The sequence below is a fragment of the Rattus norvegicus genome, chromosome 6 (assembly GCF_021556685.1).
Source record: "Rattus norvegicus strain SHRSP/BbbUtx chromosome 6, alternate assembly SHRSP_T2T, whole genome shotgun sequence".
Classification (NCBI taxonomy): domain Eukaryota; kingdom Metazoa; phylum Chordata; class Mammalia; order Rodentia; family Muridae; genus Rattus; species Rattus norvegicus.
The window spans coordinates 111,617,565-111,629,925 of NC_141539.1; the positions used below are offsets into that span (position 1 = coordinate 111,617,565).

The 12,361-nt window shown below is 42.9% G+C and overlaps 1 protein-coding gene across 45 annotated transcripts in view; it reads left to right on the forward strand.

Moving 5' to 3' along the window:
• The window catches only part of Ttll5 (tubulin tyrosine ligase like 5), a 218,128-nt gene that overhangs the window by 34,758 nt on the left and 171,009 nt on the right, over window positions 1–12,361 (forward strand). For all 45 annotated transcript variants that reach the window (NM_001427290.1, XM_087552823.1, XM_087552827.1 and 42 more), the window contains 2 exon segments: window positions 2,520–2,589; window positions 3,507–3,591. In NM_001427290.1, coding sequence (NP_001414219.1) covers window positions 2,520–2,589; window positions 3,507–3,591 — 155 coding nt within the window.

The following is a 12,361-nucleotide window of genomic DNA, read 5'->3' on the forward strand; positions in this document are numbered from 1 at the left end:
CCAGAACTTGAAGGGATTCACCTGCCTCAGCTTTCTGAGTGCTGGGCTAAAGGTGTGCACCCCACTCGCAGCACCAGCTGATACTTCTCGAGCATTTAACCTGCACCTTCCCTTTGAATCCAAATGGAGCCAGCTAATAAGATTACTCTTCACGAGAAGCCTGTATGACAGTCACTGTTTTCCTAATAAGTGGTAGAACCATGATTGTAGCTGAGGGCTGGCTGGTTCCAGGGCATCCACTCTGGACCTCACTTTTCTACCCTGCAGTAACTTAGCAAGTACCCAAGTGTGACTCTTAAGATCCAGTTAGGAAAATCAGCGTATGTCCAGTTCCATAACAATTCTGATTCCTGCATTAGCCTTCTTCACTTTGAGAGGAAATTCTAACCTGAAATGGAAATACTTTTAAATTAGTCAACAGAGGATTAGTGAATAGGAACTACTCTTAAGGATGTCAGAAACTTTTTTATTACTTGGGCTTTAATATATAATGCCAGGCAAAGGACCGGTTTTCAAACATTGCTTTAGGTTGTGAGCAGTTAGCTTTTCTACACAGATAGGAAGGAGGGAGAGACCGCTGAGCAAGTATTAAAGTCTCTGCACAGAGGTTGATGTCCCGTGTACTTCAGTAGCTAGACTTTCAGGGAGTAGAGGCAGGGATGGGCACTAGCTATGTCATGGAGTGAGGCCCACAGGACAGCGAGTCCTGGTCATGTATTGTAGTCCATAGGTCTTTCTCAGACGGAACCTGTGGCTGTCGTTCAGTTGTAGCCATCTGTGCTGCATGGCTGTGGCTGACTTCATGTCTGGAACACAGCCTGCAGCTTTACTGCCTTTCTAGAGATTGCATGCATTCCTGCTTTTGTGGATGACTTGGAATGGAGATAATACTTGTCATAGACTTACCAAGAAGTGTAAGGGCGTCAGGAAATGGGATGGGTGATTGACTTCATTAAGGATGAATATTGATGCTGTTGTGTTCATAGGATACGGAGAGAAGCTGCAGTCTGACTTTGAGAAATGTCTTGTTTCAGATTTTTGGATTTGGGGGATAGTTATTTTGTGCCAGAATTTGGGGAACACTATGAACAGTGCTTGGAAGTGAAACCTCCGAGACACTGCCCAGGCTCCAGTATTGCCTGCTGTGGTGCTTACAGCTCTGTGGCAGAGCAGGTCCTCGCCACTCATCTGTAGAATGTGGATGGTGGTATATCTGCCCTGGGGTTGGGTGGGGATAAAACAATACTTGGGACACGCTAAGAACATTTCTTGGCAGATGGTAAATGCTCAGTCCTCTATTGAATTGTAATTATTTCTGCAAGTGTTACTAGTCATTTCCAAGCAGCTACTATAGTTACTCTCGAATTGCTGTTGTTACCATTTACAGTCAGGAGCAAGCCCCTTGCCTGCCTGGGTTGACTCGAAGCTGATCTTTCTGTCTGATCACACATGCAGTTCTGTTTGAGGTTTCTGTATCTGCTTTCTCTGTGTGAAGTCTGCGGTAATTGCCTGCTTCCCACCATATTCAGTCTTGATTCCCTCGCCAATTCAACTCGCTCTGCCAGAGGGTTCCCTCCCTTCTAGTTCTCTCCCACCCCTTTGCACTAGTTCCTAGTTACAGCTTTTAGCCTCAGGCCTGTGAATCTGCCTCCCTCCTTTCTGCTGGTCTTTGACATGGCAGTGGCCTCCTTTCCCCCCAGCACATACATGTCTGAGGCTCTCACTTCTTGCTTCTCTGTCTGCTCTTCTGCTGGCCAGAGCTGGCCTTTCCTTCTCAGCCCTGCAGACCAGCCCTTTTGGCAGCTTGACATCTTAAGTTTGGGGAACTGCTGCTCTGTGTCCCTCTGGAGTCTTACATGTTGCTGTTCTAACCCGAAACAGTAAACCCTTTGGGGGAAAGGAGCTGCTGACGCCAAAGTTTGTGAGGGCACAGATGTATCTGTTTTCTTCATCACTGTGTGCTCAGTGCTTTACACATGGGCGGCAGTGCCCACTATTTCTTATATAAACAACTTTCCCCCATTGGTGAGATCTTAAAACGGCCTAGTTCAGTCTTTACACATGGTTGCTTAGCAAGTGCCTTATGTGAATCGAGCATCCACTCCTTCTCACTGGGAATGCAAGGCTGCATTGTGCATCTGTGACTTTCCAGGACAACTTAGTGAGAGGTGCCTTGGGAACAGTGCAGGGTTTTAAAGCTTCCATTGGCCTTTATATTTTAAAAGAAGCAACTTTGTATTTTTTAAGTAGCTCTTATTTTCTTGGCAAATAACTATTTTATACCATGCATATAAATCTTGAAAGCTACTTAACTGCATTTATTATGAGAGGTGCTATATAAATTTATTTTTCCCCATTGTAATTGGGTACCCATAGTGGTATTTTCTCTGGCCAGTTGAATATTACAGATTTTTCCATAGTATCTTTTTTTTTTTTAAGGTAAAGAATTCCCCCCACCCTAACCCCAACTATACATTTTAGGATTTCTCCCTTTTCATTCCTTTCTGTTTGCTCAACAGCCAAACCAAATTTCCCTGGAAGAGAACATCTTGGTCTCCCGTTACATTAACAACCCCCTACTCATAGATGGTGAGTTGGGATCGACTCTTCACTAGATGGGCTGGAGCTCACTCTGCTTTGTAACTTTTTCATAGTCTTCTCCAGTAACAGCTGGTCTGACATTTTTGGTACCATTGTTCCAAACATGAGGATGGTTCTTTACCTTTTGAAACTGAAATTAATTGATAAGAGGAGAGAGATACTGCTCATACAGGCACACAAACAAATGCACATATGCATGCATGTACATATCTAAAAACATGCATGCATGCATGTTACAGTATTATATGAAACAAATAACTGAAATATCTGAAAGCTATACTGTTTATTTTCCCCATTGTAAAGTTGGTGGGACCTGGGAGAATGGGGACAGTAAATGGGGATTACTAACGTTTATGCAGTAGCCAACTTTATTCAGAGCATCAGACAATTTACACTCTTAAGGGTTAAGAGGAGTCACATGAGTAAAGTGTTAGAGGCACAAAGGCAAAGTGCATGTGGCAAAAACGTGTTTTTCCTTAGAGGCATATAAACAACTAACAACGAGCAGTTGTAATGAATAATTTGAAGCAAATTCACTCCAATCTGCTATACCTAGAAAGGGCACAAAGCATGATGTAAGAACATTTACATGATTTTGAGGACATCAAAGTGGCAAGACTTTTGGTTTCTTGGCATTTTCTTATAAGCCAGAAATCTTTGCATGGCTCCATGCTTGGAATCATGTTTGGACCATGTTACAACATCATACTGTGTGTATTTAGCGACTGTCCTGCATACTATTGTATGAGCAATTACTTAGTCTCAAAATACAAAATGTGTGCAGTGTGGGTTTTATGTGATAAGGATTTTTCATTCTCTTATAGCTCCTGGTTGTGTTGTCCCATGCTTTGTAACAGAAAACAGATGAAATTAGTTTTTCTTGTGACTCCCAACTTTCTTCCTAGATTTCAAGTTTGACGTGCGTCTCTATGTGCTCGTGACATCCTATGATCCCCTTGTCATCTATCTCTATGAGGAAGGACTGGCTAGGTAAGAGACTTTCTTGGGAGAAGGGATTGGCTACATATATTAGAGTGGATCCATTAAAAAGGTTTCTAAGACCAGGCTGCTTCTTTCTGTTAGGTTTACCTCAGGGAAATAGAGTGTACCTAGGTGGGATCCAGATGACAGAGAGCAGTCTTGGTACTCTACAGCTTCACCTGCAGGCCTGCATAAGGAGAAGACACAGCTTTGTCAGGTGTAGAGGCCACAGGGCAGTTCCATGCACTGAGGGTTGTTATGAGGACCCTAGGATATTAAGAGAAGTTGTAATGTTTGTCAGAATAGATCTAGAAGGGAAATAAGTAACATTTAATTACTTGTCATAATCAGGTCCTCATGTTAATCCTTGCAACTGCAATACCTGCTGCCTTTTCTGCAGCAGAAGAAAGAGATTTGCATAAGTGAGGGGGATAGTTGTTTCTGAGTTCTCCTAATGGGATGGGGATTGAAGCGCATTGAATGGTCATGTTTCCTCATATTCATGGGCTATTCATGGCTTTCACCCCTTAATATACAAATCATATACTTTGCTGTGGTTATGAATCTAGCTTGGTTTGTGTGTGTGAGTGAGTGTGTGTGTGTGTGTGTGTGTGTGTGTGTGTGTGTGTATTACTTAGTAGGTTGTAAGGTCCTACCTGTCAACAGAATTAAGTTAAATTTATAATAACTTGAAATTTTGTCTCCCATGTCCACAAAGACAGGTAACAGTTTCTGTAAATCCTTTAAGTTTTGAGGAATATGTAACTTTCTTGTGTTCTTTTCCCTTACTTTTTTTTTTAATCAGCTAGTTTGCTCTGCAGTTCGCCTGTGCCATGGCTGTAATGGGATGGTTTATGGCAGTGTAAGAGGGCTCTTTGCAACTGTGTGCAGACATCATAAGCTGAAAGTCAGTCTGTGCATGTTTCTGATTTTAGAAAATTCATTTTGAAAATGGAAACTACATGAATAAAATAAAGCTGGCCATTTGTGTTTATGTGAGGAAGAAAACAGAAGACGCCCTGTCTTCCCAGAGTTTCTCTGATACCTGTGTGTGGATAGGGGCTCGGCAGGCCACACTCTACTGTGACAGCTGTGTTTTCTGCTTCTAATTTGACTTGGAGTGAAGTGAGGGGACTAACCTAAACTTCTAGCTGACTGAGCCATGTCTTCCCTTCACCTCTAGGTGGCAATGACAGCTTTTATAAGTTCTGTCATATTCTTAACTAAGATTTATGAGTTGGAGCCCTGAGAACACTGGAGGGAGGCTACTGAAACTCCATAGTCCTGGCCTTTTGTCCCTTGAAAACTCAAGGAGAAAAATAAAACATTTCCCAGTTGTTGAATAAAGCCCTGGACCAGCATCTCACATGAACTATTTGCTCTAATTGGATTGTCATAGGAAGACATTTTCTGTAGCATTTATGGATATGAGCTTATGTACTTGGAAGTATACATAGAAAGAAGACCAAGATGAATTTTAGAAAGCCTATTTTCCATGGTATATGGAACAGAGAGAAGGTAAAATAGTTGCACTTCCTCTGGGCCTACGGTGCGGTGGTTTGTGCTTTTATACTTGGAGGCCTCTGAGCTTCCTCTATCCTTCCTCCACTTAGCCATACCCCAACTTGTGGCCTTGGTCCTGCTTGGTTTTCTGGAAGAGAGAAGGTGACATTGTTTCTCAGGGGTATCATGCCAGTATATTTTGTGTCATGTTCTAAAGATGTTTCACCTGCAATATTAGTAGCATAATACTAATAATTACCACTCAGGAAAATTTTATATAATTTTTGTATCTTTTTGGTGCAAGTACAGAAGGAGAGAGCAATGCTGGCATTCATTACGGTTTGCTACAGATAAACCAATACTCTGGCTGCATGTGCATTAGATGTCAGAAACCACTAATGTAGTGACAGTTATCTTGCTTCAGCAGGAAGTAGCATGTCCACATGTATATGTACACACATTTATATGGTCAGTGGGCGCTCTTCCTCACTGATAGGAAAATAGCTTTTTACATACTCAGTCTACATTGATCCAAAAAAGGAAAAGAAACATTTTTAAGTCTTTGGTAGGTTTACCTGAAACCTAGGTGGATGTGAAATCCTTCTCGAAGGCATACACATGGCATTATCTTGAGCTGTTTGCCCCAGATATACAAGGCACACTGTTCTGTGTGGGTTCTTCAGTGTGCCTAAATAGTCACTGTTTATCTTGGCATTCACGTGCCTTTCAGCCCTCAGAGTGCACTCAGCTGTGTCATTACATCCAGCACCCGTCTGCAGTCCTCCGCACCTGCAGCTTCTGCTAATCTTGGGTCACGTGTGCTTTGTGTGGACATAACTGAAGGTAATCAGTTTGGGATGAGATCACCAGGTTGCTTAACTTTGAGACTAGAAGGAAAACCATAATCTTTCCTAAAGAGACAGACCTAGAGGCAAAAATAATTAGTTTCCTTCTTTAGACTTTTATACCCTGTCATTTCTGTTGGGAGCTTCAAATTAATGCTAGGAGATTGAAAGTTCACGTTATAAAGTTTACTGCATTGTGAAATAGGTTATTTTGTGTAAATTCCTTTCTCCTTTAAACCTTTTCCAGAAAAAGATCTTAGTTTCATTATAAGTTAATGCTTTCATTCGTCTTTGTTTTATTCACACAAAAAGCAAGCCACTCACTGTTTATTTTGTGTGTGGAAGTGTTTGCCTGCATATATGTAAGTACACTAAATGTGTGCAGTATGTACAGAGGCCAGAGGAGGGTGTCGGGTCCTCTTGAACCTAGAAATGGCCTGAACTGCCATGTGGGTGTTAGGAACAGAACCCAGATCTTTTGCAAAAGCAACAAGTACTGTGAACCACTGAACCATCCTATCAGCTCCTTCTCACTGTTTCTTATATGTAAGTAAATTATTGAGGAGTTACTAAAATGAAATTGCCTATGTGGTACTTGAGTCAGCTGTCTCATGGTCCTGGTAGTAGTGCTTCTGCTCCATATGCTGCTGTGGTTTTCTTGTGCAGCTTTCTGCTGTAGAGTCCCCATGCAGGTCCCTGCTATACAGTCCCCATGCAGGTCCCTGCTGTGAGTCCCCATGCAGGTCCCTGCTGTGGAGTCCCCATGCAGGTCCCTGCTGTGGAGTCCCCATGCAGGTCCCTGCTGTGGAGTCCCCATGCAGGTCCCTGCTGTGGAGTCCCCATGCAGGTCCCTGCTGTGGAGTCCCCATGCAGGTCCCTGCTGTGGAGTCCCCATGCAGGTCCCTGCTGTGGAGCCCCCATGCAGGTCCCTGCTGTGGAGTCCCCATGCAGGTCCCTGCTGTGGAGTACCCATGCAGGTCCCTGCTGTGGAGCCCCCATGCAGGTCCCTGCTGTGAGTCCCCATGCAGGTCCCTGCTGTGAGTCCCCATGCAGGTCCCTGCTGTGGAGCCCCCATGCAGGTCCCTGCTGTGGAGTCCCCATTCAGGTTGCTGTTTTGCCTAGTAGGAAAGACTCCAGAGATAGGGGTATTGTTCTCACCAAAATGGTGACATTTTTTGTGTCAAAAATAGAATCTAAAGAGACTTTGTTCTGCATTCTACAGCTGCTGGAAGATCCAATCTGGAATATAAATGATCTGAGACAGTCCCTTCTGAGACAAAGTTAATAGACAAATTTGCACTGAAACAAGAATTTATTTTTAATTAAAAAGATATTGAGTTGGAAACCACGTGTGTTATCAGTGACTCAACAAAAGGTAGCCCCAGCTCATGAAAACGTCCACGGGGAGTTCTGAGGGTTGCAACCTAGGTCAGAGAAGTGGGAAAAGACTCCGAAAAGGCTGCTTCTAGCACAGCCCTCCCTAGCCATATTACCCAGTGGAAATGCAGAAGAGACCTCAGATCATTTTGTAATGCCTTTCTCTCCTCCCCCACCTCTAGGCCCTTCTTCAGTAGCCTTGCTTGCTAATTAACACTGGCTTCTGGGGGATATTTACCTTTTCTGTGCTAGATTCCTGTGGTTTTAAAAGAATTCAGGTACTTGCTGATTGCCAAGGAATTCAGATTACCTCACTGGCTGCACACTGTCCAGAATCTGCCACAGCAGCAAGTAGGGGGAAGAGATACCAGCGACAGGGAGAAGTTCTTCCTAGCCTTACTGTCACTCTCCCTGGCAGGCCTTTGCTGTTTGTGAAGTTTGAGTCATTTCTGGCTCTGAGGACAGAGGATCAGGCTGGTAATCCCCTCCCAGACGCTCTGCAGGGCGCTGCCCATCACTGCAGCATTCTGGCAGTTTCCCTGCTGCAGCTGGTTGACAGCAGATCAGAGCTCTAGGCCTCCTGTTCTCTTCCATCAGATTTTTCTAGGTCAGGCCAGGATGAAACCCAGTGGCTTTTGGCAAGGATGCCTGGGATGAAGTCTCATTGTCCATGACCTCTCATCAGGAAGCTCTACATGCTAAAGACAACTCAGGTGCTGCTATTGTGATCTCCTTTGTTTGCGCATTTGTTCTGAATGTAGAAGATATATCTGCCAAGCTGAGTACTTAACTCTCCCATATATAGGCTCCGTTATGCTGACTAAGTATCCGCCATCAGACTCTTCAGGCCACGCCACTGTTTGTACACAGGAGAAAAGTTAGTAAGATCTCACTGACTGTTGCTTCCCCCTTTGCTTCTACATTGGTAAAGGTCTTGAAACAAGCAGCTGAGGAGCTGTAGCACCGTTTATAAATCCCCACTGCAGATGCATCTCGATCACCACCGAGTCATGCTCCAGCATGGCTGTTTCTTTCTTACCATCTAGGGGTCTTGGTAGGTTCTTTTGTTTGTTTGTTTGTTTTCCCTTTTCCTCTGTCAGTTAAAGAATTAAAAGGCAGGAAAAACAAACAGAAACCACTTCAAGTATCATGTGCGGCAAGTAGTAGCAGGGAAAGATCTCAAGACAGACCACAGAATCAGCTGGTTAACAAAAGGCTTTTATTAGGGGCGGAAGCACAAGGCAAGGCACATTCAGAGAAAGACCCTGCAGAGCAGAATGGGGACCTGGGAAGCAAAGCCTGGTCTTTCCTCAGAGGCTGGGGATTTATGGGTCTTCCTCTCTGAGTTTAGGCTTGGTCAGTATGAATGAAGGGAGACTTATAGAGCCACAATTTTGGAGTAGACGTGTCCTGATCTGGCCTTGAACTTGTAGAATCTTGTCAAACTGGTCCACAGGCTGTGTGGCTCTAGTGGCTGGAGGAAAAGCCTGTAGGCCTCTGTGTGTGTGGTCAGAAATATGAGGAAGAAGCTGGACGTTTGCTCTCTCTGCTTCCTAGTCATGGCTCCTCTTCCCGTTTGCCTGCCTATCAAGATCTGGCTGACACCAGTCACCTCAGTTGAAAATAGCATCGGTTGAAAGTACATTTTAAAAGAGATTTTATTATTTGTATTTCATGCTCATTGTTTTACTTGTGTATATTTAAGTGTACTACATACACATATTGCTGAAAGAAGCTAGAAGAAAGATTCTGGGGTCAGAGGTGGTTGTGAGCTTATACTTGGGTGTTGAGAATTAAACCCAGCTTCCCTGGAAGTGCAGCCAGTGTTTTAACCACTGAGCTCCTAATCTCTCAGCCTCTGAAAATGCATTTAACACACCTAACTTGTCAGGAATGTTAGCTTAGCAATATGGTTTACTATAGTATATGGTCGTTGCCCTCCTGACTGTGGGCAACTGGCTACAGCTTGCTGCACTGCTCAGGGTCACAAGACAGGACCAGTGCGTATTGGTAGAGTGGGAAAAGACGAACGTCTAGAACTGAAAGTGTAATTTCTTCAAAATGCAGATTATTCCTACAACATCATAAAGCAGAATACATGTGAATCAAACTATTGTTAGGTCGAGGCCTGTTGTATGTCTTCTTATCATGAAGGCATTTCTTCAGTCACTCTCTTGGGGTTCAGAGAAGTCATGACTACTGTGCTGCTTCCAAGAGAGAAACATCAGCAAACAGAAACCATAGCTTTTAAGACTTCATTTTCAAAATAAAGTCCATATCTTCATCTGAAGGCTGCTAGTGGAAGACTGACTTCCAGGCAGCTAGGACGAGGTCTTATAGCCCACACCCACTGTGACACACCTATTCCAACAGGGCCACACCTTCTAATAGTGCCACTTCGTAGGCAGAGCGTATACAAACCATCACACCATATTTGTTTTCAGATTGATTTTTAAAAAATGGACATACGATTCATTTTTTATCTGTGAACTCTAAGAGCCCAGAGTTCAGACTATCTAAGAAAATAAGATCCCATTTTTTTCTTGGCATAAAGGTCAAGACTATGAAATTCTGTTGTGTAGGCTTTTTTAAATGTTAAATTTTAAAAGTTACACAAATTGCTGACTGTTTCTGTACATACACATCACAGTGCACATATGGAAGTCAGAGGACAACTTGTGGGACTTGGTTCTCTCCTTCCTCCGTGTGGATCCTAGTTGGTTCTCTCCTTCCTCCGTGTGGATCCTAGTTGGTCTTCTCCTTCCTCCGTGTGGATCCTAGGGAACTAACTCAGACCTTCAGGCTGGGTGACAAGTGCTTTGTCCTGTTGAGCCATCTTGAGGGCCCAACATACTTCTCCCCCGAATAGCACTCACTTTTCTTTTGAATTGAAAGTATTTTTTTACACAATGTATTCTGATCAGGGCTTTCCCTCTCCATCTCCTCCCAGATCCTTTCCACCTCCTACCTGTCCAACTGTGCCCATTCTTTCTTTTTAGAAAACAAATGAATAAAAAACCAGACTGGTAATTAAACAACAACGAAGAAAAAGCATGAGAAACACATACACAAAGCCCATGAAAACACAAAATTGGAAGCCATAATATATCAGCATAAGACCAGGAAGGCAAAAAAAATGTTCAAACAAAGCAGTGTAAGACCAAAAAATTACCAAAAATACCATTGAGTTTGTTTTCTATAGCCACAGGAACTGCTCTGAATTGTGTATATACACTGTGAGACTCCATTGGAGGGTCTAGGTATCTTAAATCTTAATTTCCTTTGAGATGGAGGTTAAGGATTTAGCACACTGATTTAGGATTTCAGCTGAGTATTTGCAGATTTGATCCTGAATTACCTAGGAAATTACTGATTCCTCTGACTTGTTAATAGAGAAATTGTGTTGAAACTTTCAGGTTTGAATAGGTTGAAATGTGATAGTGTGTAACAGGTATAGCCCACTGGTTCTCAGCCTCTTGGTTGGGACCCCTTTGGGGACTGACTGATCCTTTCACAGGGGTTGTAAATCAAATATTTACATTACAATTGATAACAGTAGCAGTTATGAAGTAGCAATGAAAATAATTTTATGGTTGGGATCACTACAGCCTGAGGAACTGTGTTGAAGGCTCACAGCATTAGGAAGGCTGAGAACCGCTGCTCTAACACCAAGGTCACAGACCTAATTGCTTGGCAGTGGGCACTGAGAGTGGGAAAGTGGCTTTCCTGTCTGAAGGCACTTGTGCGTCACAATGCTTGCTAGTCACCCACAGTAGAAGCACCAGGTCTTTTGTTGTTCTAAACTTCACAAGAAACTTACTACTTTCCTTTAACACTCTGAAGTTTGAAACCATCTGGATGTGTGAAAAAGCTATCTGAGTAGTGCAAAGAGCCACCTTTTACTGTCTGAGACCCCATTCAGCTCGACAGAATGGTCCAACTAGCATTCTTTTTAACCAGAGGACCCCATCAAGGATGGCTGTTTGGCTCAATTGTCGAGTCCCTTCCAGACTCTAGTCTGGGGCAGCTCCACGTTTCTGTGACTTCATGACCTCAGTGTTTTGGAAAATGACAGGCTAGTCATTTTCCAAATTGTCCTTCAATTTGGATTTGTCTATATTTTTTTCATGATTAGACTTTGGCTATTCATTTGGGGTCAGAATACCACAGAAGCGATGGTAAATTCTCATTTCAGGATATTTGATGGCACATGCTAATTATTTAGTATTTGATTAAGGGTTGTGCCTACCAGAATCCTCGATTGTCAAGTGTCTTTACCTTCTCTCTATGATTACTAAGAATTATGAGGAGGTAGTTAAAAGACATGTTAAACCTCGTTCATTGTCTCATTTTTTATCAATATCTTTCATATCTGTTGATGTTTCTTAAGTGAATTATTAGAGCAATGACTACTGGATGATGATTTTCAAATTCCATTATCCTTTTATTTGTATTATTTTGCATTTTACTTCAAGGAAAAGTTTTTTCTTTCTATTATATATTCATCTGTTTACTAGTATATAGGGAAGTACTTCTGTTTTATTTAGTGGGCCCCTTTATTATACTGTTTAGTTTTCCTGCTCTTTTTGTCCCAGCTTTAGCCAGTGGGAGCCCCTGTACACTGATTGTCGTGTCCTTTTGACATGTCTCCATCATTCTTTGAGTATAAGGCATTTAGGCTCTTCTTGTTCCCACCCAGCCCTACAAGCAGTCATATCTCCAAGGAATACTGCTTACTTGGTCATGGAGAATTGCTTTTAGAGTCAGAGGTTGGAGGACTTGATGACCCCACTGCTCTGGGGCTTGCAGGAGAGAGACCTAGGAAGCATGTATATGTCATATGGGCTTATGATTCTTCAAAGTTCAGAGTGTAAACTTGCTTTTCTCTTTTACATATTTTTATTTCTCTGTTCCAACAAAGAAAAAGCTGTCTCCTACTATCTTTAGCATTTTTATTTAAGACAGGGTTTCTCTGTATAGCCCTGGCTGTCCTGGAACTCACTATGTAGACCAGGCTAGCCTCCAACTCACAGATCCACCTGCCTCTGCCTCTT